The 26,555-nt window shown below is 37.6% G+C and overlaps 1 protein-coding gene across 3 annotated transcripts in view; it reads left to right on the top strand.

The window, feature by feature from the left end:
* Positions 1-19,053, top strand: part of LOC105479902 (structural maintenance of chromosomes 6) — an 87,369-nt gene extending 68,316 nt beyond the window's left edge. For 2 of the 3 annotated variants that reach the window (XM_071076262.1, XM_071076263.1), the window contains exons 23-27: positions 70-195; positions 5,188-5,293; positions 13,788-13,940; positions 17,816-17,913; positions 18,713-19,053. In XM_071076262.1, coding sequence (XP_070932363.1) covers positions 70-195; positions 5,188-5,293; positions 13,788-13,940; positions 17,816-17,913; positions 18,713-18,827 — 598 coding nt within the window. In that variant the 3' untranslated portion in view covers positions 18,828-19,053. Of the gene's footprint in view, positions 1-69; positions 196-5,187; positions 5,294-8,591; positions 8,690-13,787; positions 13,941-17,815; positions 17,914-18,712 lie in introns of those variants that run through there. The other variant, XR_011611479.1, reaches the window with a different exon arrangement.
* The last annotated feature ends 7,502 nt before the right edge of the window (positions 19,054-26,555 follow it).

Raw genomic sequence — 26,555 nt, 5'->3', positions numbered from 1 at the left:
TTTCAGATTCTACTCTTACGTTTTTTACGTGTGGCATATTTCTTACGTAATATTTTGTTTATATAATAGGCAGTACCAAGAAGCAAGAGAGACCTATCTTGATCTAGATAATAAAGTAAGGACTTTAAAAAAGTTTATTAAATTATTGGGAGAAATCATGGACCACAGATTCAAAACATATCAACAATTTAGAAGGTAAGTACATTGGAAAACATTACTATGTATTGTACATTTTTGTGTTTCTCTGTTTTCACATTATTTATATAATTCTGTTATAGCAAAGACTATTAATGCTTGCTTTGTTATTCAGTTCTTAGGATTCTCTAATTTAATCAGACAATTCCGAATCTGCAGGACTCTTTATAGTGAGCTTATCCAACTGTTCCACTCTGTTAGATATTCTTTATGCTTAATAGGTCCTTTATGCTTAAATAGGTCCTTTGAAAGGGAACTCATTGGTTCTAAAATAGCCTATTTTACCCTTGGCTATTGCATGTTTTTAATGGATACAAGCATTTGGTAGGAACTTTAAAGGTAATACCTCAGTTGATTTACCATAATCTACTAGAATGACGTAGCTCCATGAATGCAGAAACTCTGTTTTGTTTACTGCTGTATCTCTAGTTTCTATAACCGTACCTGATACATACCAATATACATTGGTTGGATAAATGAATACAGAATTAGGGAAACTGGATATTAGCATATCCAGAGATGTACAGACTCACAGAGATAGATTGACTCCAACTGATAACAAGTGACGGAAATAAACAGAGGATAGTTGATAGGGAGGAACGGCCCTTTAATGTACATGAATCCGAGACAGCCCTAGTCCTTCCATTTGCCTCTGTTTTTCTCCAGGCAAATTCCCTCAGTAATATGCTTTTTAAAACTGTCTTTACACCAAAAATTCTGCCATCTTAAGCCTGTACAAATTAAAAAAAAAAAAAAAAGTACCTAGCTCTTATATTCCTTAGTGAAACCATAGGTTAGTTTTTGAAATTCCTTTTTCAGTTTTACAGGCATATTAGTAGGACTTGAATTAAATAGGACCCATTTATACCCTTTTGAGGCTACTTTTAAGCCTTGTTAGATGAGATTAGAGCAGCCATTTGGTTGCGGGCTAATTTTTTTCTACCTCTGAGGCAGTGCTATTCTGAGTACTCTACCGATACTTTGTGAATCACCAGGTCTTCGCTGTAGCCAGTAAGAACATGAACTATTCCTGATCGTGTGTGAGCTGTCGGAATTACTTCTATTTCCTTTGGATATTTCTTTTCCCAGCCTCAAATGGTGTCCTCACACCTGTGCACTGACCAGTACTCAGCTCAAGACTGGAACAGAACCCTTTGTAGATCCTCTGAAGTTTATTTTGCCTCCCCAGACTCCCAGCTCCAGCTCCTCAAACAAGAGCAACAGCTCTACTTTGGTTTCTACTCCCTTGTCCTCTTTCGGTGAAGAGCAATGTGGGGCATTGGTAGGGTTCAGTGTTTGTTTCCTATCTTTCAGAGATCATTTGACTAGAACTGCCTGTTCTAGGGGGTTGGAAGAAGTTAATTGCAACCCCCTTGGATGTCTTTGAGGGATTCAGTGGAGGAAGTGACTGCAGATGTGGTGGAAGTGGCAAGAGAACTAGAATTAAATGTGGAGCCCGAAGATAGCCAGAGTCTGAAAATGCTTGTTTTATGTATTTTGTCTCGTTTTTTAGTTTCAGGCAGAAGAATAAACCCAATCTCTATTACTACATAAATCTGTTCCAGATGCAGTAGGATTTATTTTTATATCATTACTCAGAAATTTGTATTTAAAAGGTTTTTTGCAAAGTACTGGTCTTAGAGTTTACAGGCATACCTCATTTTACTGCAGTTCACTTTATTGCACTTCACAAATGTTGCATTTTTTACAGATTGAAGGTTCAGGGCAAGCCTGCTTCAACCAAGTCTGTCAGCACCATTTATCCAACAGCGTGTGATCACTTAATGTCTCTGTGTCATATTTTGTTTAATTTTTGCAATATTTCAGACTTTTTCGTTATTATTAATCTGTTGTAGTGATCTGTCATCAGTAATCTTTGTTACTGTTGAAATTGTTTTCGGGTGCCACAAACGGTGCCCATATAAGACAGCAAACTTAACAAATGTTGTGTGTGTTCTTCCTGCTCCACTGACTGGCCATTCATTCCCTCATCTCTCTCTGTCCCCTTGGGCCTCCCTATTCCCTGAGACACAACAATATTGAAATTAGGCTAGTTAATAGCCTTACAGTGACCTCTGAGTGTCCAAGTGAAAGGAAGAGTAGGATTTCTGTCACTTTAAATCAAAAGCTAGAAATGATTAAGCTTAGTGAGGAAGGTATGTCAAAAGCCAAGATAAGCCAAAAGCTAGGCCTCTTGTGCCAGTTAGCCAAGTTGTAAATGCAAAGGAAAATTTCTTGAAGGAAATTAAAGTGCTATTCCAGTGAACATACTAATGATAAGAAAATTAGACAGCCTTATTGTTGATATGAAGAAAGTTTCAATGGTCTGGATAGAAGATCAAAGCAGCTGTAACATTCCCTTAAGTCAAAACCTAATCCAGAGCAATGCCCTAACTGTCCAATTCGATGAAGGCTGAGAGAGGTGAGGGAGCTGCAGAAGAAGAGTATGACACTAGCAGAGGTTTGTTCATGAGGTTGAAGGAAAGAGGCCATCTTTGTAATATAGAAGTGCAAGGTGAAACAGCAAGCACTGATGTAGAAGCTGCACATTATACAGAAGATCTGACTAAGATAACTGATGAAAGTGGCTACACTAAGCAATGGATTTTCAACACAGACAAAACAGCGTTGTATTAGAAGATACCATCTAGGACTTTCATAGCTGGAAAGGAGAAGTCAATGCCTGGCTTCACAGGACAGGCCAAATCTCTTATTAGAGGCAAATGAAGCTAATGACTTTAAGCCAATGTTTATTTACCATTCTGAAAATCCTAGGACCCTTAAGAATTGTGCAATCTACTTTGCATGTGCTGTACAAATGGAAAAACAAAGCCTGATGAGAGCACATTTGTTTATAGCATCATGGATTATTGAATATTTTAAGCCCACTATTGAGTCTTACAGCTCAGAAATATTTCTTTGAAAATGTTACTGCTCATTGACAGTGCAGCTGGTCACCCAAGAGCTGATATGATATACAAGAAGATTAATGTTGTTTTCATGCCTACTAACATCCATTCTGTAACCCATAGATCAAGGAGTAATTTTACCTCTCAAGTCTTTTATTTAAGAAATATATTTTGTAACACCATAGCTGCTGTACATAGTGATTCCTCAATAGATCTGAGCAAAGTAAATTGAAAACCTTCTGGAAAGGACTCATCATTCTAGATACCATTAAGAACATTTATGATTCATGGGAGGAAGTCAAAATATCAACAATAGTGTAAACAAAACTTTTGTATGCAGTGGGAAACCAAAAAATATGTGTGACTCACTTTATTGCAATATTCGCTTTTTTTTGTGGTAGTCTGGAACTGAACCTGCAGTATTTCTGAAGTATGCCTGTATTACCTTCATATGATTCTTCACCACTGATATATTTCATATTGTTTACTCAGTACTCAGTCTTAGGAGGGGAGTAAAAACGACCTAATTTTTAAAATTGTTATGTCTTTACTCTGGAGAACTTTGCCATTTTTTTTTTTTTGAGACGGAGTCTCGTTCTGTCGTGAAGGCTGGAGTGCAGTGGCTCGATCTCGGCTCACTGCAAGCTCTGCCTCCCGGGTTCACGCCATTCTCCTGCCTCAGCCTCCCGAGGAGCTGGGACTACAGTCTCCCGCCACTATGCCAGGCTTATTTTTTTATTTTTAGTAGAGACGGGGTTTCACCGTGTTAGGCAGGATGGTCTCGATATCCTGACCTTGTGATCCGCCCGCCTCGGCCTCCCAAAGTGCTGGGATTACGGGCGTGAGCCACGGTGCCCAGCCAGAACTTTGCCATTTTATGACAACAGTCTCTTTTAGACATCCCATAAATGGAGCAATAAATGAATACATATCTGTATTGAAAGAAAAGTTAATAGAAAACTCTGAAAACCAGCTAGCAGTGGTTGCTGTGGCAGCAGAAGGAAACTCAGGCTATCAGTGATTTCTAGTGTGGGAATTTAATTCAGTTCAGGGAGGGAAATAGGAAGGAAAAGAGTACCAGAGAAATGAGCTTTAGGCTTACTAGGGAGCAAAGATGTTATGAAACCACGGCCAGTGACTTACCACACAGATCTTATTTTCTAAATACCATTCCCCGCTAAAAGGAACCGGGGCTCCATGGAGAAATGGCGGATTCCAGAGCTGGGCAGGGAAGGTACAGATGAACCTCATGCTATGGCAGAAAGGAAGGAAGGGCTCAAAAAAAAAAAGGGGAGTCACGATAAAAGGACACATGATCCAGCTTGAAGGGGGTGCCCACTGGAAAAATCTAGGACAGTTTGAGGATCTCAATAAGTATAGTAATAGATGGTGTGAACAATGCAAAAATAAAGCCAATGAATAAGACTCCCTAATCTATTCTGATACATAGAAAGTTAGATAAGGAAATAAAGAATTGAGGAAGAAGGGAAAGTTCCTTACAGTAAAATGCCATCTAATATGTAGAGAAGGAAAGATAGAGTTTGCATTGTGCCAAGCGAAGGAAAGATAGAGTTTGCATTGTGCCAAGCAAAGTGTAAGGCATTAGAGGTACCCAGTGCTTAAGAGAGTGCCCTTAGCTTTTTTGCTACTGTGAAATTGGAAGGAGGCAAAATAAATAGATATTTTGTCCATTTATCTTGTCACCATTGGAGTTAATCCTCTCAAGGACAAAATATCTTTGTAATGTATTAGGGTAATACCTTAGATTATTAATTAGTTGAATGATTGATACATTCCTAAGCACTGACTATGGTATAATGTGTTAAATGTGAGATGACTCTTTAATTCATTTCATTAATTTTTTTATTATAAAAGTAAATGAACTGGTGAAAATGTAGGGACATAAATGAATATAAAGACACAAGGGAAAAAATATTACCTAAAACTCAACTAGTAAGTGAGTAACCAATGTTTACATTTTGGCATATTTCCATCTGGTTTTCTAACATGCTTAGATCATGCTGAATATAGTTTTAAAAAACCTTTGCCCTCTTATTAATGTGCCTAATTTTTAAATTTCAAGGTGTTTGACTTTACGATGCAAATTGTACTTTGACAACTTACTATCTCAGCGGGCCTATTGTGGAAAAATGAATTTTGACCACAAGAATGAAACTCTAAGTATATCAGTAAGTATCTTAATTCTTTTCATCCTAATCATTAGAAAAACTAGTTATTTCTTTTCTATTTTTGTTGGGTATTTTTTAGAGGCAGAGTCTTACTCTGTTTCCCAGGCTGGAGTGCAGTGGTATGATCATAGCTCACTGTAACCTTGCATGGGCTCAAGTGACCCAACTGCCTCAGCCTCCCAAGTAGCTAGGACTATAGGTGCATGCCACCATGCCCAGCTAATTTTTTTTTTTTTTTCTGTATAGACAATGTCTCACTATGTTGCCCAAGCTGTCTTAAACTCCTGGCCTCAAGCAATTCTCCTTCCAAAGTGCTAGGATTATCGGTGTGAGCCACCATGCCCAGCCTGCTGCTTTTCTTTTGATAAAACATTGATAAACTTTAACCTGTTGTCTTTGATTTTAACTTAAGGATGGTCTTTGCCAACGTGTTGAATATAAATTGATCTCACTAAATAAAGCTCCTAGCATAGATTTTATTTGTAGACAAACACATTATTTTCTTAGGGTGATAATTGGGAATTTTTTTTCAGTGACAAGTATTTACCTTGTCTTTCTACTCCACTAGTTTCCTTTTAAAATGTATACAGCATTTTAAATTATTCGGGACTTTATGGAAAGTACATAGTCTCCAGTCTCCTATAAGGAAGCAAAGAAGGTTCTTCCCCACTTAATTGTGTTTTTACTCTTTACTTCTGAAGTTGTCCCTAGATCTGGCCACTTTTGAGTAAAAAAAGCTACCGTGTTCAACTTGATTTTATGGGTTCTTTCATAGTCGTGTGTTAAAAGGGCATATGAGATATGGCATTAAAAAAATGTATAGTCAGGAGGCCAGGAACAACTACCCACTCTAAATGTTCTGGAGCAGAACTTTCAAATAATTACCTACTGCTGTTAGTTACCATAAATCTTATCCTTTCATTTTAGTACTTAGAATAAATGTTAAATTTTTGGAACATCTTTTTTGTTTAAAAGCTTTGCATTTTAACCATATTAGAAAGTCAACTTTTACTCTCTTTAATTTCTACTGCTAGATCATGGATAACTCCTCTTTACCCACCTTTGGTTTTTAAAAGACCCAATTATTAAAGATACAAATTGAAAGTATTGAGAAGAATTGTGATTATTGATAGGGAAGGTAGTATGTCATGGTAGTTTATTGTTCTCACTGCAGACTATAAAAAAGCCAGGGAAATTACAAAACTTTTATTTTTAAAAAGACATTGGAAAGGTGTCTAAAGAGTAATGACTAGACAAATTGGAATTCCAAGGGATAGGGGAGCCTGTCCAAGGTAAGCTGACAATTGCTGGACATTTTCTTTCCTGGGAGCGTTTGCTGGTTCTGGGCTTTCAGTAGTCTAGTCCTAGGAGGAGGGCTAACAAGTAGTAGCAGGAGGAGGAAGAGGACTGACAAAACAGTAGAAACTTGGGAAGGGAACTGCTAGGCACCTAACTAATATTTCAGTCAGTCAATTCCTTAGTTCTGATGTTGTGCACAGTTGGCCCAAGGAACAGTTATGAATGAAAAGTGGACTAAGTCTTAGGAAAATTGCAATTTATGCCCAACCCAGCTTTCTCCCTTATTGACTGTGAGCCCTATCATACCTGAAGCCTAATATAAGGAAAGGGGGCCCCTCTTTAGTGAAATATTGTACATTTGGAGGCACCATTGATCTTTTACACAAAATATCAAGCATAAGATAATAAAGACTGAGTGCCTACACCCTAAGATCAGGAAGAAAGCAGTTCTGTCCACGTTCACCATTTATATTCAGAAGTAGAACTAAAGGTTTTAACCAGTGCAGTTAGCCCAGAAAAAGAACTAAGACGTGTATATTGGAACAGAAGAAGTAAAATTCTTTTGATCCACAAATATGGTTATCTCTGCAGAAAATCTGATGGAATCTACAAAAAGAGCTACTAGAACTAGTTGAAGTTATAACTAGCAAGGCTGCAGACACAATCAGTATGCAAAAATGAATTACAATTCTATATACTTGCACCAAGTGATTAGAAATTGAAATTTTAAAAAATACTATTTATATTAGCATCAAAAATATAAACTACCTAGGGAAAAATCTGCCAGAAGATATTCAAGACCTGTATACTGAAAACTACTAAAATAGATGCTGAGAAGCTAAAGAAGACCTAAATAAATGGAGAGACACAGGGTGTTGCTAGAGCAGAAGACTCAGTATTATTAAGAAGTAAGTTCTTCCCAAATTGATCTACAGACTGACTCGACTCAGTTTTCATTAAAATGCCAGCAGACGTTTTTGTAGAAATTGGCAAGCTGATCCTAAAATTCATATAGAAATGCAAAGGGCCTAAACTAGCCAAAACAACTTTGAAAAGGAAGAATAAAATTGGAGGACTTATCAAATTGTGCACTTTAAATATATGAGGTTTATTATATTTCATTTATACTTAAAGCTGTAAAAATTACCACATATATGAAGCATGGAAAGGTGACTGATAATTTTTTTTTAAGTAGAAAATAGAACCAGACCACCAGATGATAGTTACAAGAGAAAGCAGACTAATATTTTTAACCATGATTAATTTGTTAAAGAACATAGAGTTAATTATAAACAAAATGGACAAAACAGATTCAACATTGAATTGGAATCCACAATTTCAATACAGAATTGGAAGCTACAAGAACATTCTAAAACTGAAAAGCGTAATATCTGAAATTAAGAACCCATTGGATGAATTTAACAGCCAACTGGACACAACAGAAGACAAAATTAACAAATCAAGGCAGGTCTAAGGGAAATGTCTAAATTGAACAGCATAAAAACAGAAAACACTGAACAGAGTTTGAGATATGAGGAGCACAACCAGCAAGTTTAACATAATTGGAGTCCCTATAGGATAGAACAAAGAATGAGCAGAAAGAATATTTGAAGAGATAATGTTTGAGAATTTTCAAAACTGAAATACATCAATCTAGATTCAGAAACCTCAGCAACCTATAAGTGAGATAAATATAAAGAAAACCACACTTAAAATCTATAGGATAGTCAAATAGCTGAAAACCAAAAACCAAGAGGTAACCTTACAAGTAGCAAGAGAGAAAATATGCGTTAGTTTTCAAAGAGCAACAATAAAACCGAAGGCAGACTTTTTAATAGAAATTGTGGAAAGTAAACGTTACCTGACAGACTTTAAAGTGCTAGCAGAATTGTTTTTAAAAACTGATATCTAGAATTCAATAACTAGCAAAACTTTTCAAAAATGAAGATGAAACATCTTAGTTTTCAGACAAACAAAAGCTGAAATAATTATTCTTCAGTATGCTTGGCCCACAAGAAATACTAGAGAACATCTTCAGATGAAAGAAACATGGATGGAAACATGGAACTGCAGAAGGAACAGAGAGGAATGCAAAAGGTAAATCTGTGGGTAAATACAAAACAGTTTCGGCTGTCTAAATCAACAATAATAATATTGTTGAATAGACACTCAAGTCTTGAGGGGCTTAGAAGCTGTAAAAGTCAAATGTATGACAATAGCACCAAAAGGGAATAGAAGTACATGGAGTTCTAAACTGTTGTAAGGTTCTTGTACCTTTCAGGAAGTAATACCAATACTAATTTAAGATAAACTAATACATCAGCGATACATATTGCAATCTCTAGAGTAACCACTGAATTTTAAAAGAATGTATAATTGTAAAGCTCACAGAGACCAAACAAAAGGAATGGAAAGCAAAAATACTCAATTAAATGAAGGCAAAAAGGGAAGAGGAATAAAGAACATATGGAACAAATTGGAAGGAGATGCATGACTCAAATATAGATACATCAGTAATTACATTAAGTGTAAGTGCACTAAATTATTAAATTAAAAACAGGCTGAATAGAAAAAAACTAACTGTATGCTGTTTATCAAAATACACCTTAAATATTAACATAAGGACAGAGAAGATCCTAAGTGAAATATGGTAAAAGATACACCATGAAAACATTAGCCAAAGGAAAGCTGGTTAAGCTATAATAATAACAAAATAGACTTTATGCAAGAAATATTACTAGAAGCCAAAAGGGCCACTTTGTAGTTATAAAAGTTATTTTTAAAAAAATTTAATTTGTATGTACCTAATAACATAGCTTCAAAATACATAAAAATTGGGAGAACTAAAAGGCAAAGTAAAAGAATTGACAGTTATAGTTGGAAATTTTAATAAACTTTTCTCAGTAATGGATAGAACAATCAGATTAAAAGTCAGTAAGGCAATATAAGATTTAAATTACACAACCAAATTCACCTAATTGGTAGAACTATAGAACATTGTGCCAAACTACCCTAGATTGTATATTGTTTTGAAGTACATGTGGAACATTTACCAAAATAGACCATTTCCTGGCTATAATGCAAATCTCAACAAATTTCAAAGGATTGATGTCATACAGAATATGTTGTAAAGTGGAATGAAATTAGAAATAACAGAAAGGTAACCTTAAAACTTAATGAATGTTAGAAAATTAGGCAGCACATTTCTCTATAATCTGTAGGTCAAAAAAATCAAATAGAAATTAGAAGATAATTTTGAATCAAACAACAATAAAAAGAAAACATCAAAACTTATATGATATAGCCATAGGATTTCTCAGAAGGGAATTTATAACTCTAAATAGATACATTAGTAAAAATGGAAGGCTGAACATTAATGATCTAAGTTCTATCTCAGGATGCCAAAAGGAAAAAAAGTCCATTATAAATTCAAGTAGAGAGAAGGATACAATGATAAAAGCAGAAGTTGGATAGTAGAAAGCAAATGGACAATAGCAATGAAACAGAATAGACACCTGAGGAAGACCTTACCTACACACATAAGTCATATGTATATGTAATGACAAGACTCCACTGCAAGCCTGTGGAAGAGGGTGGTCTTCTCATGAATGGTGTGAGATTCAAATTGTTGGATATCCTTTTGGTAAAATAAACAGTAAGTGGCCGGGCGTGTAATCCCAGCACTTTGGGAGGCTGAGGCGGGTGGATCATCTGAGGTCGGGAGTTTGAGACCAGCCTGACCAACATGGAGAAGCCCCATCTCTACTAAAAATACAAAATTAGCTGGGCAGGGTGGCGCATGCCTGTAATCCCAGCTACTCAGGAGGCTGAGGCAGGAAAATCACTCACACCCGGGAGGCGGAGGTTGCAGTGAACCGAGATCACACTATTACACTCCAGCCTGGGCAACAAGAGCAAAACTCGTATCTCAAAAAAAAAAATTAAAAATTAAAAAAAAAAAAATACACAGTAAGCAAAGTTTGACCCCCTAACTTTATGTACAAAAACTAATTTAGAAGTTGATCATAGACCTAAATTTAAAACAATAAAGCTTCTAGAGGAAGAGAATGTCTTCATGTTTTTTTGAGAAGATTTTTTGAATGGGTGACACAAAAAGCAACGTACTGAAAAGAAAAGATGGATAATTTGGACTTTATTAAAATTAAGAACTTCTCTTCATAATAAAGTAACATTAAACATGTGATAAAAGAAGCTACAGACTAGGATAAGATTTATGATGCATACATGCAACAAAGGACTTATCTAGAATTTTAAAATAATAAGTAGTAAGAAAGAGACTGATGTCTCTTTAAAATGGTCAAAAGACTTAAACAGAAACTACTTTTAAATATCTAAGTGGTGAGTAAACACATGAAAAAGTGTCGTTAGTCATCAGAGAAATACTATTTATACCACAGTAAGTTACTGTCACACCCTTATGATGATGAAAATGAACAAGACTGGCAATGTCGTGTGTTGGTGAGGATGTGGAATTGCAGCTCTCATATATTGCTTGTGGGAGTATAACTTGGTAAAACTAATTTGGAAACCTCTCTGTCAATGTCTGTTAAAGCAGTTCCATTCTTGGGCATAAACCCAAGAAAAAATTAGTGCTTATTTTCTCAAACAGATATATTTGAAAGTGTTCAAAGAAGTTTTACTTATCATAGCCCAAAACTGAGCAACCCAGTGTCTACCTAGAGTCAAATGGATAAAGTTGGGTATATTCAAACAGTGACATGCTGTTCAATAATGAAAATAACAAACTGCTGTTACACACACCATAAATGATCTGACAATGGTGAGTGAAAGAAGCCAGTTACAAGGATGTACATAGTGTATATAAATATGAAGTGTATATACAAAAAAGTATATGTAACATCTACATATGAAGTTCAGAAACTGTTAAGATTGATTTTGGGTGATTAAAATCAGAATAATAGTTACCTTTTCAGGGATGGTAGTATGATACAAATAGTTTGCTTAGATGCTGGGAATATTCTTGTGTCTTCATCTCAGTAGTGGTTACCCAGGTGTGTGTATGTATTCATGTAAAAATTGAGTTCTACATTTTTGTGCTCTTTACTCTATAAAAACTATTACTGTAATAAAAAATGGAGAAAAAGGAAAGTGTTAGAAGTACTTGAATAATTTATCTCCAGAGCTAACTATACAAAACAACTCAAGCTAGACTTTCTGATGTTGTCATCTCTGTTGTTCAAAAGAGTATCAGATGAATCTTTAACTTACGTGACCTTCATTTTACTAATAAGGAAAGTGACACTGAAGTTCCATGATATGTTAGTAATAGATGAGAGGGTAAAAGCTAGATCCCCCAGATTTACCTAGGGCTTCATTTATTAAATTGGTGCAAAGTACAGTTTTGGGGCAAGATTGCATCTTGGTGTTTAGTCCTTGCTTTTATATGGGAATTTTTATTTGGTTGATTGTTGGTTTGGTTTGTTCAGACTTATGATAGATGTAAAATTTTAGAGTATGTTTAGAATTGGAATTTTTACCTTAGAATATTCATAATGTTAATATTAAAAAATAAATGAATGCTCACTTGAGAGCTGTATCATTTTTCAAATAGTGAATTAAAAAATATAGGAAGTTATATGTCTGCTGTTGATATGAAACTAGTTGTTTCTCTTTTTTCACCTTGTATGCATATATGTATATCTGGAATTTTGTCAAAAAAAAATAGAACCCTTCCTAATGTTATTGTATATTATCTTCTCAGGAAATTATGTGAACGATTTGCTGTTAATTTTATTAGTTGCTTTCTTATTGTTTTCATGGGCCCTTATTTAGTAAATAATTTTTTAAAGATTTTAGATTTTTAAAAAAATTAAAATTATTTAAATTTTAAAAGATTTTATTTAGAATTTATAAGAAATGCAATACAAAAGAAATACATTTTCTTTTTTTTGAGACAGGGTCTCGCTCTGTCGACCAGGCTGGAGTGCAATGGCGTGATCTTGGCTCACTGCAACCTCTGCCTCCCAGGCTCAAGCGATCCTCCCACCTCAGCTTCCCAAGTAGTTGGGACCACAGGACTGTGCCACCATGGCCAGCTAATTTTTGTACTTTTTTTTTTTTTTTTTTTTGGTGGAGATGAGGTTTCCCCATGTTTCTCAGGCTAGTCTTGAACTCCTAGGTTCAAGCAATCCTTTAAATCTTTTTTTTTTTTTTTTTTTTTTTGAGACTTAGCTCTGTCCCCAGGCTGGAGTGCAGTGGCACGATCTCAGCTCACTGCAAGCTCCACCTCCCGGGTTCACGCCATTCTCCTGCCTCAGCCTCCAGAGTAGCTGGGACCACAGGCGCCCGCCACCACGCCCAGCTAATTTTTTGTATTTTCAGTAGAAACGGAGTTCCGTCATGTTAGCCAGGATGGTCTCGATCTCCTGACCTCGTGATCCACCTGCCTCGGCCTCCAAAAGTGCTGAGATTACAGGCGTGAGCGCCTGGTCCTTTAAATCTTTTAAAAGATGTATTTCAATGCATTTCTTCGGCCAGTGTAAGTAAGCTTTTTAAAGTTGGTTCTGTCCTTTTGACATTCAGTAATTACTTTTAATGCAGCTTAACCACTAGGTGTCACTATAATTCAAGTAACAAAAAATCTCAGCACTTTTAAATGTTTGAAGCTTAAGTTTCAGGGCCGGGTGTGGTGGCTTAAACCTGTAATCCCAGCACTTTGGGAGGCTGAGACGGGAGGATTGCTTGAACCTAGGAGTTTGAGACCAGCCTGGGAAACATGGGGAGACCTCATCTCCACCCCAAAAAAAAAATACAAACAGTAGCTGGCCATGGTGGCATACTTCTGTGGTCCCAACTTCTTGGGAGGCTGAGGTGAGAGGATCGCTTGAGCCTGGGAGACAGAGGTTGCAGTCAGCCACGATCACAACATTTATTAACATTTTTTAAATTATTAAGCCTTTGGAATTTTGGTATGTTAGATTCAGTTATGGTGAAAAAAGTTTTCAGTTTTATTCTCTTGCAGTAGAGCAAGAAATACCATTATGTGTAACTGTTTTACTGTAAAATATTTTGAATGGAATGGATATTTTCAAATCACTAAGTCATTTTATTCTCATCTCCTTTTTACTGTAAATCTATTATTTGTATTGTAAAAAATTTAATCTGGCCTTTCATTTACTTAGTTTTTGTTCCTTGTCAACTCATTCTCTTCAAGGTTCAGCCTGGAGAAGGAAATAAAGCTGCCTTCAATGACATGAGAGCCTTGTCTGGAGGCGAACGTTCCTTCTCCACCGTGTGTTTTATTCTTTCCCTATGGTCCATCGCGGAATCGCCTTTCAGATGCCTGGATGAGTTTGATGTCTACATGGTATTGTTCAATTTTAAATTGTTTTTCATCTGTTTGTTTGTTTGAAACATGTGTTTCTAAAGGAAGGAAATCTTTCTTTAGTTTTACCCCTAACAGGAAAGATCCTGCCCTGACTCTTTAGCCTGTGACCAGTAGTGGGGAAGAACTAAAGAACTGGAGTTCTCTCCCTTGCTTCCAGGCACACAGTACCCTAGAAACCCTGGAGGGGTCTTCCTCGCCCAGCATGGATATCCGTGCCCTCCATCGTATCGGTGTTTTCTCCCTCACCTGCTCTCCCAGCTTATTTTCATCAACCCATAAATATGTTCAGGCTTTTTGTTTTAATACAAAATTGTAACCAGTTCACCACCCTGGCTTTGACTCACTCTAGTCACTGTTTACTGTTCCATCATACCCGCACATTTCAGAACAATGTATAGAACACAAGGGAGCAAGAACTTTTGAATTTCTGGTTAAAAAGCATAGGATTTGAGACCTACCTCTGACAGGCAAAATACCTCTACTTATTGGGTCTCAGTTTCTTCATCTACAAAACAATATTATTACTAATTCCTACCTCTCAGGGTTAGACTGAGGCTCAAATGGTATCTTTCATACATTATACTTACTGTGGTTCAGGCATATAGTAAGTTTTCATAAATTAGCAATTATTTTCTTCTTCATATCTCATTGTTTCCTAAATTTACTATAATCTGGATGTAGATGACACTACTCTAGCAAAACTTGTTTAGCAAAGGTTATAAATGAGCTTTAATCTTACCTTATTTTTTCAAGTATTTGACACCACAGACCTATCCTCCATACCTTAAAATGTGTCTTCTTACCAGCTGCCACCCTCTCTTTCCTGGTTTTCCTGTTTTTCTATTCTTTGTTCTTAATCTGCCACGCTGCCTCCCCTAATTCTAGTGCCCTTAAATGTTTGACGTCTTTGTTTGCTCGTTATAGTGTTACTGATTTTCCTGAATTCCATATCCTACTTCCCCCTACACATATACACATATCACAGTCCCCAAAACTACTACCTGCATATGGACAGATACCCACCAACTCATGGCACCACATCCTGTACCTTCCTGTACTCTAGACCCAGATGCCCTACTACCTGTTAGACATCACCTGGTAAACAACCAGTATCTGAAATTCAGTAGGCCTGAGGTTGAATGTGCCTTCATCTCAAAGCCTCTTTCTTTGCCTGAATTCCCTACCTTGATTAATGCAAACTATCATTACCAACGCAGTCACCTACCTTTGACACCTGTGATTTATCTTCGATTCTTCCTTGTCCAAGTCTGACTTCTGTTCGCTTCTCCTTTAAAACCGCTGTTTGGTCTCTGCCCTCTTCTCCTTTCTCACTGACATTCTTCCTCTCATCCCCGTCTCTTCGCCTCGTGCCTGTGGTGATAGCCTCTTCTCCGGACTCCCAGGCTTTCATGTGGCTCCTTCTTCGGTCCATCCTCCACCATTTTGGCAGGTTTACATTTCTACAGTTGATCTGATTGTGGTCATTCATCTATGTAAAACCCTTTGGTGGTTATTATATATGGAATAAATGTTTAATTCTGTAGGGTAGCTTTGAGACCCTTCATGATACCGTATTTGCCTACTTTTTTCAGCTGTTCTAAGCTGTTTGTAACTCTCCAAATATGGTGCCTCTGCCTAGTACGCCCTCCTTAATCACATGTCACTCTACTCATCTTTCAGGACATTGTTCAAATGCCACTTTTATGAGACTTCTGTGACCGCCATACCCTATCAGGCAGGGTGAGGAACTTCTCAGAGCTTCCTTTGCACCACCTTACATCAACTCATAATATATATTACTTTTATATTTTTATTTAAGATAAAAATATAAAAATGCTTTATATTATTAGATATTTTATACTATTTTTTATTCTGTTGTAGTTGTCTATTTTTATATCTGAATCGCCCACCAGATTGTAACCAGTTTCAGGTCATCAGCTATGTCTTAGATATTTATGTCTCTTAATGCCTAGTCTATAATAAACAGTAAGTGTGTATTCATGAATCAGAATTTATACCTGTGAGTGCTGTATAATCTCTTCAGTGTCAATTTTTTTCTGTGTACTATTGCTGAAAATGGGTTAGATATTCCTCCAAGAATTGTCTTCAGAGCTAATCACGAGTCATAGAAGAGGATTATTCTTTCCACGCAGTGTTTTTGTCCAGAATGGTGCTGTGCAGTCTTATCACCCATCTTGTATGTCAGATTTAATTCTAAGCAGCGCCTTTCTCTTTTAGAAACTTAGAGCTTCTTAATCAGAATGCACTTTGCCCCAACGAAATTATTCAGAAGAATGTACCCAAGTTCTGTGAGCTAATCCAAGGAAAACAATTTTTTTTTTTTGGTACTTTAGCAGTTTTGTTATAAAATAATAGGCCTTCACAGCAGATACGCCTGATGGAATTTTTATAATCAGAACCATTGAGCAGTATAGCCGGGATCTGTATCCCCTTTTGACTCCACAGCCCTTGTTCTAAATCACCATGCTGTATTGCCACATGCAGTTTTATTTTTTATTTTTTTACTTATTTTTTTCAGAACATAGTCTCGTTCCATCGCCTAGGCTGGAGTGCAGTGGTGTGATCTCAGCTCATTGTGACCTCCGCCTCCTGGGTTCAAGTGATCCTTGTGACTCAGCCACCTGAGTAGCTGGGATTATAGGTGCTCACCCATGCCTGGCTAATTTTTGTATTTTTTGTAGAGACTGGGTTTTGCCATATTGGCCAGGCTGATCTCGAACTCCTGGCCTCAAGTGATCCACCCGTCTCAATCTCCCAAAGTGCTGGGATTACAAGCATGAGCTGCTGCGCCCGGCACCACATATAGTTTTAAATTAAGACCTTTAAAATATACGTGTTCATGTGTCGATGATTCAAGGTGGTTGAGGAACACTTTGATTTTCTTGTACTGTTATTTAACTCAGAAAATGTAGCCACAGGTCTAGATCATTTAATCCCAAAACCTATTATAACTAAGCATTATTCTTTTTCTCTACCCTGATGTGCTATTTAACTTATTTAAAGATACAATCGAGAAATTGGTCTGTAAGTTCAAATTGGTTTACATTGTACAAATGGTAGAGGTAATGGGGAGAGGCAGACTTTTTACAACTTAACCTTTATCATTGAGGGAAAATTTGAGAGACTTAATGAATTTGAGACTAGCCACTTTTGTTAACATTACCCTGAGTCATTAACCATTACTGTGCAAATTAGATTTATTCTCGAACATTTATTTGCGTCAGGAGAATATTTTCTGATTATTTCAATTGCTACACGTATTTGAGGGAGGGGGGCCATGCATACAAATATTTTGACTATAGAAATTACCTGAAAGACATATTTATTCAGTTATTGTCCCCTAAGAGTTTCTCTTTTTTCCCTTAGAGATGGGGTTTCACTCTGTCATTCAGGCTACAGTGCAATGGTGTGATCATAGCGTACTATACCCTTGAGTTCCTGGGCTCAAGTGATCCTCCTGCCTCAGCCTCCCAAGTAACTAGGATGACAGACATGCACCACCATGCCCAACGTTTTTTTTTTTTTTTTTGGTAGAGACAGGGTCTCACTATATTTGCCCAGGCTGGTCTCGAACTCCTGACCTCAGTTGATCCTCTCACCTCCACCTCTCAAAGCACTGGGAGTACAAGCATGAGCCACTGCAGCCAGCCAATTTTCTCCTAATGGTTTCTGGTATTTCTTTTCCAGTATAATAGATTTATTGGACATCATAGATAATGTAATGACTGATCCCTGGATGAAAATCCAGGAGCTTGTATCAGCCCACAGAATGCTGCTTTTACAGAAATGTGACTTACACAGTAGCAATCCTAACTTTTGCCTTTGTTTTTCAGGATATGGTTAATAGGAGAATTGCCATGGACTTGATACTGAAGATGGCAGATTCCCAGCGTTTTAGACAGTTTATCTTACTTACACCTCAAAGCATGAGGTAACTTTTTAAAACTTTCTAGATACACATCAAGAATACAAAAGGGGGAAATAAATCTTTTACAATTTTAATTTTTAAAATACAAATACATACAAGACCAATGAAAATAAAAATTAACTCCCCTACTAGTTCGGGAGATTTGGGATGTTTTTCTCTTTTCAAGATATTTAAATTTTACTTGTATTACTTCCCTTTCATAACTGAAGCAAATTGTTACTATTCTGAGTCCGCTTCTTTGTCGTTATCATGACAAACTAAAGTAATATAATTTTAGTAATTCTGTTTGGACTAAAATGATTTATGATTTCCCTAATCTTGCCTCTTTTCTCTTGGTGACTTACAAATGTCAATCTTTCTAAACAAAGAGTTCTACTCTGCTGTCAGTATTTATTGGGTTCCTACAATGTGTCAGACACTATGTCACTTAGAGTTGATATTCTGTCTCTAAAGTGGCCATGTGATTATATGGGGATCTAAATTTGTGGTTGGGAATGTTCAGGTAACTCCTTCCTTGCTGGACAATAACAGAAATTTAAAAGAGTTGATATATAAATTTCTTTCATTTTCTTTTCCTCCAAACTGAAAATCCATGGAATCTAGCAGGAAGTTAATTTTTAAAATTGAAAACAAATTATTTCCTTATTGCAAATGATGTTTCTCCTAGAACTCTAGATATTAGACATATCCCAGATAATAGCCAAATATTTAGGTTTATATTTTCATGAGGTAATATTAGAATTTTTTTTTAATTGGTAAAAGGTTTCTTGGAAATTTGAGTAATTGATTTTGCTTCTTCCAGTTCACTTCCATCAAGTAAACTGATAAGAATTCTCCGAATGTCTGATCCCGAAAGAGGACAAACTACATTGCCTTTCAGACCTGTGACTCAAGAAGAAGAAGATGACCAAAGTTGATTTGTAACGTAACATGCCTTGTCCTGATGGTGAAGGATTTGTGAAGGGAAAAAAATTCTGGACTCTTTGATGTAATAAAATGAGACTGGAGGCATTCTGAAAGAAACTCCTTTATATATCCAACCACAATCAAACATATAAATAAGCCTAGAAAACCCACTACAACCAGCAATTTAAGATTACTATTACTTTAAGAAAATCAAAAAAAAAAAAAAAGAAAAGAAAATCAATTTCATAGTATTGGTTTTAAATCTTTTTAAGTTTTTTTATACCATCTATTTTTATAGATTCTTTTTCAGAAATAAAATTTTGTACATATATACATGTACATATCTGTTTAGTTTGGGTTCATTTCTATAGCATTTTGTAAGAAAATAAAAGTTTGAGCACCTGATTATATTTAGTTCTGCTTTTCCAGATATTACATTCTATAGTTACCAAAAATGGATGAAGGGAGGGATTTCTCATTGCAGAGGGTGGGGTGCAAGGGCAGTAAGACACTTGTACGGAGCACTGAAGCTTTGCCAATTCTCTACACATGCCTTTTTCTCAGTCCTTTGTCCACCCTACCAAGAGGTTGTAACCAGTATAAGAAGTGGATAATAACAGTTTTTCACTCTGACCTCCAGCATGCTTGCCTGTTTTAAAAGCCCTCAGTTTGCAGTCCAGGGACTCTTCAGGCTTGTCCTTAGCTGAGAGGACACAGGCTAGAGGGATTGTGCAGACCAGGCTGGGAGAAGGGCTGGAAAAACTGGGAGTGGAGGGTGGATCCTCATGGAGCAGGAGAGTAGCTGGTGGCTCCAGGATCCTGAGGCCATGCAGTTGATGGTGAGCTGACATCAATTCTAAGACTCATCCTAATTTAGGGGTGTTAAAAAGTGTGCTGCTTAGAATGATTAAATATAGTTATTGTAAAAAATTATATTTATGAACTTTTTATTTTAGAAAACATGAATTTTATTGCTCCCTGTATTCTTTGTTTGATACTAGGATTCATGCTAAACTTTTAAAGAACATACTGGATATCAAGAAACATTCCTTACATTAGTAGCAATAAATATTAGAATAAATGTTTATGAAATTGAACTATTTTCAGAAAAAGGGCAGTATATTAAGAGCAGGGACTGTTCTCTAGTTATTGAGGAAAACTGGATTTTGTTTGTGTTTTCGGTGGAAGAAGAAGTTTAAGACACTTTAGTTCTTAAATTGAGGTTTGTTGCCAAATGAGAAGTTCACAAACTTGGGCTTTCTAATCTGAGAATTTCCAGGAAGAGGAAAGTGTGTGCTGAATATTTTAAACATTTCTCACTGATCATACAAAGTCTGATTTTTAAATTTACATTTATAATGCCTTTGTATTAAAACTATTTTTAACATGTGCTTTTCCAAATTAAAAATGAAGTAGAGTATACCAAATACATAAACTTCCATTAGCTAAGGAACTAATGTCTGAATTTTGTTATAGTTTTGAATGTTGTGCTCTTTAATACAGAACGGGAAACATAATCCTCAGGTATCCCAGCATCTCTTGTTGAATTGAAGATTATTCATTGCTTTGGCCTTACAAAGTTTTGGTTTCAACTATCATAAATGAAAATATCTTCCTTTAATGTTCTAAGTAGTGATAATATTATTAGAATGAAAGAATAAAAAGAAATTGTTCTTTTAAAACATGTGTAACTTCTAAAAATAAAACAATTTATATGTATTAAGGTCATGCTTTTGTGAATTGGGGAAAGTAATTGACTAAATTGATCCTCTGTGAATCGTGACCTAAATACATCATACAGGTGACTCTTCAACCCCTAGTTTGTCATCAGTGCAGCTATCACTGAGGGAAGTTCCAGAAAATAAGAAAGGCTTACTTGGATCTTAAATCTTACCTTCTCAAATCTTTGGGAGTAGAAATGATTAAAATCATTCTTAAAGTGACAAATGTGATGAGTTTTCATAAACCAAAGTGTAAAAAATATAGTTACTCAAATTAGTAATCAACACTAAAGATTCAGTAATTGTCTTCTTAAATGTTTTCCAAGTTTTCGTGTCTCATTTCTTCCATTTCCTAGTGCTTTTTTTTTTTTTTCCCAGGGGCCGGGGGGCATGTCTTCCTCATGTCTGGGCTGTTTATGAGACCAAAATGATTAAATTCTGTGTAGAAAGCTGTTGGCTGGTAGTCATGAATTGTATTAGAAATGTTGGGGACTGATGAAAACCAAGTGATCTAGAATATCTGATTGAAAGTTCTCCTGAGTACAAACTAGATGTGGGGCGTGGGGGAGAAAATGTTTATAAACTTTGTCCTGGGGCAATACTTTTTTGGTTACATTTATGACTTAGCTGTGCATCTACATAGATGCCTTCTACTTTAAACAATTCGGATTTTCAGGAGAACTTGGTTTGAAATTTGCAGTAACTAAAAGTATAGTTAGTAACGTTTCATGGCTTGAACTAAATACCCATGGACTTGAAGATATATCAAAATATTTGTAGGAACAGGTTTTGTTATTTAAGGGTTGGCAAAGTAATAATGTGAATATAAATAAGCTGTTTCTTTGAGTCAGCAAATGAAATTTTCTAAAGCATATATAATATTGATAGTTAGCATATTAATTTTAGCATTGGCATCTGGATAGAATCCATGGAAACAGAAGTGGCCTGAGTGTACTCACTAATTATAGCAAGCTTAACAGGACTTTTTCTGCCTAATTTTTCTCCAGTTTGAAAATGCAGAGATTAATTCATTAAAAAATGATTAAGTTCCTGCCATGAGCTAGGGACTGTTTTAATTACTGAGAAGACTGTAGTACTTAAAATACTACACAACAGTACTTAAAATCGTACTAAATCTGTCCTCATGGAGTTTGAAATCTAGTTAGACATAAGCAATACCGTACATAATCTCAGTGACTGCTAATTCTTTTGAATAATAATAAAGCAGTGTAAGGATTTGAGAGAGCAGAGAGGACTGGTATTTTTTGTTTTTTTTTTGTTTGTTTGAGACGGAGTCTTGCGTTGTCACTCAGGCTGGAGTGCAGTGGTGCGATCTTGGCTCACTGCAGCCTCTGCCTCCTGAGTTCCAGTGATTCTCCTGCCTCAGCCTCCTGGGCAGCTGGGATTACAGGCGCACGTGACCACACCCAGCTACTTTTTGTATTTTGAGTAGATATGGGGTTTCATCATGTTGGCCAGGCTGGTCTCGAACTCCTGACCTCAGGTGATCTGCCCGCCTTGGCCTCCCAAAGTGCTGGGATTACAGGCATGAGCCACTGCACCCAGCCGGTATTTTGAATGGCGTGTCAAGGCTACAGAAGGCAATATTTGAGCAGAGGCCTGAAACAAGTGATAGAACAAGCTGTGAGGAGGGAAATGTGCAAGGCAAAAGTTCCAGGCAGAAGGAATGAGTGCATGGGGCTTAGAGATAAGAATGAACTTCATGTCTAGGAATTTTAAGGCCAGTGTTGGTAGAGCTTAGTGGGGAAGGAGGATTGGTAGGGGGTGAACTTCAGAGGTAGGCAGACAGAGATCATTTGAGGCCCTAAAATTATGGTAAGCAACAGATGTGGTGTATGCATTTTAAAAGAATCCTTTGGCTGCTGTGTGAATAGATTAAGGTGGAGCAAACACTGAAAGAGTATGAGCAATTTGGAGACTTGCAGTGGTCCAGGTAAGGTTGGGCATGGTGACTTGGACTAAGGTGGTGGAGACAGAAACATTCAGATTTGAAATAGGCAGAAGACTTGCCTATGAGAATACTGGAGTTGTGAGAGAGAAATCAAAAATAATTTTCTTGGGGCCTGAGGCCTAAATAGCTGGATGAACAATGATTCATTCACAGAGGTAGGAGCAATGCAGAAGTGGAGGGAGTAATGGCTGCTCTGTGGAGAGATGGAATCTCTGGGCTGAGTATGCAACCTTGAGATAATTCTTTAGATACTAATCAGCTAGTTAAGCACGTACTTGATGGGAAAATTTACATTGGTAAATGTAAGAACTTGGAAAATAATAATATGACTTAGGATACTGAAGACCTGCAAAATGCTGGGAAAAAATTCAAATTGCATGCCCAAACTATGTCGGAAACTTAATTGTTTTCGAAAAAGAAGCTCAGGAAACAGTGCGATATTTTACTTAGAAGCTCTGATTGACCATTTCTTGCTAGACGCCTGTACATCCTTTGCCGTGAGGACGTCTGTTTAAGCTTGTGCTTTACTTCTTCATGTGATTTCCAACTGTGTGGAAGAAATAAGTGGCCTCTAAGAAAGTAGTTTATATTCATCCAGAGACTGTAACACTGAATGAATGAATTACAGGAAAAATGAAGCCTTAAAGCAGTATGATTTCCTTTTTAAAATAGTTTAGAGTTATTTACAGAATGAGAGGAAATATGGAAACTTAGGACTTATAAATGCAGAAAGAGTTGAGACTAGACGTATAGAAAATCAGACACTTGGGGGGTTGGCCAGGCGTGGTGGCTCACACCTGTAATCCCAGCACTTTGGGAGGCTGAGGCGGGCAGACCACTTGAGGTCAGGAGTTTGAGACCAGCCTTGCCAACATGTGAAACCCTGTTTCTACTAAAAATACAAAAATTAGCCAGGCGTGGTGGCATATGCCTGTAATCTCAGCTACTCGGGAGGCTGAGATGGGAGAACCTCTTAAACCCCAGGAGGTAGAGGTTGTAGTGAGCTGAGATTGTGCCACTGCACTCCAGCCTGGGTGACAGAGCAAGACTCTGAAAAAAATAATAGAAAGATGTTTGGGGGCCTTTTCCCTTCAGACCAGCAGCAGGGCTTAAACAGCTAATTAACATGTTAATTAAAATGGCAGTTGAGTGTAAGCTAGAACCAGTAGAACCCAGGCACACTTAATTAAAGGAAGCCCGTAGTTAGTCCTGTCTGAAGGAACCCCAGTAGCTGGTTAGGATATCAAGGTCAGCGAGGATTCAGGTTGCTGAGATACAATGTGTGTTTAAATGGAACTTGCTTAAAACCAACAGAATGCAGTAAAAATGATACTTTGTAATTCCCAAGGCTGGGCCAGAAAGGCAATGAAAAGGAATGAAAGTCCGGCCTTGAGCTCTGGAATACCCATGCTGGAGCCCTGTGCTGGCATGGAGGCAGTCTCACTTCCCTGAGGCTGCCACAGTGAGAAAGCCAAAGCGAGCCCCTGTGAAGAGAGCCTGAGGCTGCATGGACAGATGCCCTGCCAGCCCTCGGTTGCTCCAGACCCTCTGTTTCACCATCTCTCTCAAGCTACATGACAGATCCCAAGCCAGGCTGCCCAAGTGAATCGTTTGAGAATTCATGGCCCACAAAAACTCAGAGATAATTAAGTCATCATTTTAGGTCACTAAACTTTGTAGTGATTTGTTATACAGTGATAGTAACTGGTATCTGGAAGCATAAGTACCAAAATAAAAATAAGCTATGTGGCACTGGGTGGAAGGGCCTCGAGGAGAGTGTTCATGAACAGCCCCTAAAGGGCCTTGCAGAAGCTGTTACCAGAAGCCTGAAGTCTCAAGGATGTTTTTGGGGAGAGCTGAAGGAATTGAGAGTGGGAGAAAAGGTGTTTGGCAACACTGATGCCATGGTAACATGGAAAATAGGAGATGTACCCAATAAGTAAGGTGATCTAGCCAAGCAGATGTCTAGACAAAGCATGAAAAGGACCCCTTGGCTGCTCTTTGCTGCCTGTGACACAAGGTGAGAAGAGAGATGAATGAAGAAAAGCAATTACATATAAAGGAGGTGAGACTGTTTCTCATTTGCAGACTCTCTTCAAGGTGAAAACTGATTTTCAAATATGAAATGGCTTCAGTGCAAAAGTCAAATCCAGGATGGGACTGTAAGGTCCTCTGTGAGGACCTCAGAAAGATCTAAGGCAGTGTTTTTAGACCTTTTCAGTCTGCCTTCTAAAGTTGTGCCTTTCGGGTTCCCTCCATTAAACAGTAGGGCTTCTCGGATTATTAGGGGTGTTCTTCAGCAATCTCCCAATGAGCCTCTGCTAATGGAGTGGATTTCATAAACTGACACTTGAGAAACCCATAAGGTTTTTAAAATAAGGTCAGCTTAGACTGAAAGACAAAGAGACAGTACAAAATGAGGAGTCTTTCTACTCCTGAAATTGTATAGGCAGGCAGTAGATTGAGAAAACTACTCAGCTGTAAACACTTTTTTTTTTAATGAAAAAGGAAGGATGGCCCAGAGGGTAGAAACAAGCACAGAAAGCAGAGCCAAGAATCATGGAGAGAAACCCCCAGAGAATAGGACCAAACCCTAGTCAAGGACCTTCCAGGGTGTACCTGGCTGGATTTCAGAATTGCCATAGACCAGAGATTGCCGTGCACTTTCCCTTCCCCGCTTTTTGGATAGTGTGTCTGTTGCAGTTATTCCAAGCCTGTACCACCATTGCCTAGTGCGTGTGGAAGGGAAGAGAGGAGATAATTCTCTCTCGATTTCACAAGCCTTTGGATCACGAAGAATGCAACTCAGTGTGCTATCATTGAAGAACCACATCTGAGGAGCTTTATGTGATGAGCTCTTGGGCCTCAAGCCTGACCCTGAAGTCATAATGGTATGAGACTTTTGTGGTTTCTTGAGAGGGGATGAACAATCTTGCATGGGAAAGGATGTGAACTGTGGCCACAAGGTAGACTGTAGCCGACTGTTTTCCAAAGATGATAGCAACAGTATCTTTTATGCCACATATTCTTCTAGAAACTTGCCTCACCCCATCAAGAGATGGAGTCTGATTCCCTTCTTGAATGTGGATGGGCTAGTGGCTTTCTTGTTACCAGTAGAATACTGTGGAAATGATACTTCGTGACTTCAGAGGCTAAGTCAGAAAAGATAAAACTTCCAACTTTGCATGAATACTTGTGCTGGAGACCACAGCCCCTGTGTAAGTAGCACCACTCCCCCGAGACTGCAGGCGCAGAAATCCCCAATCAGCCCCCAGCTGCTCCAGGCCTGTTTCAGCTCCAGCTGCCACCTGACTGCAACTACATGAGAGACCACGAGGTGGAATCATCCATTTGAGCCCTTCCTTTTCAATTTTCTGGCCCACAGAAGCCAGGAAAAATAATAAAATGATTGTCTTCGTTTTAAGCCACTAGGTTTGCGCGTCAGGTTGTTATGGAGCAATAATAACTGAACCCACTCCCATCACCACCCAATCCTATAGAAACCATTATAATGTGATATTTCCTTTTATTTTATGTGACCTTAGAGTTCTTTTGTGAGAATGCATCTTTCATTTATGTATGAATGTAATACTGGGAAATATATTTTGCTGTTTTTCCCCCATTCAGCATTTTTTAAATGTCCATGTCACCGTGTCCATCGGTCTGTTGTTTCCAGCTGCTGTGTAGCGTGCCATAGGGTGTATCCACTGTATTTTCCTTACCTGTTTCTCTAGTGACAAACCGCTACATTGCCTCCAATACCCGTCTCGCAACTATCCTGGGACAAGTCCCCTTAAAGCTCTCAGTGGGAGTTTCTTGGGATAATACACCTGGAGTGGGAATGCTGGGACAGAGGGAATAGTATACTTCTAGCTACACGCTGCTGGCCATCTCTGCAGCATCACTGCACCAGTCCACACTCTCACAGCATCAGGGACTTAAGTGAATAAGAAGATGCTTGCTTGCTGGCCCAGCTTCTACATTTTATTTATAAAAAGAACCAGTGAGTCTGCTGGAGGGTTTGTTTTCCATCACTTCCTTTCATG

Source organism: Macaca nemestrina, chromosome 13 (assembly GCF_043159975.1).
Source record: "Macaca nemestrina isolate mMacNem1 chromosome 13, mMacNem.hap1, whole genome shotgun sequence".
Classification (NCBI taxonomy): Eukaryota; Metazoa; Chordata; class Mammalia; order Primates; family Cercopithecidae; genus Macaca; species Macaca nemestrina.
The sequence above is the reverse complement of the archived record's forward strand: the minus strand, read 5'-3'. Positions and strand labels throughout refer to the sequence as shown.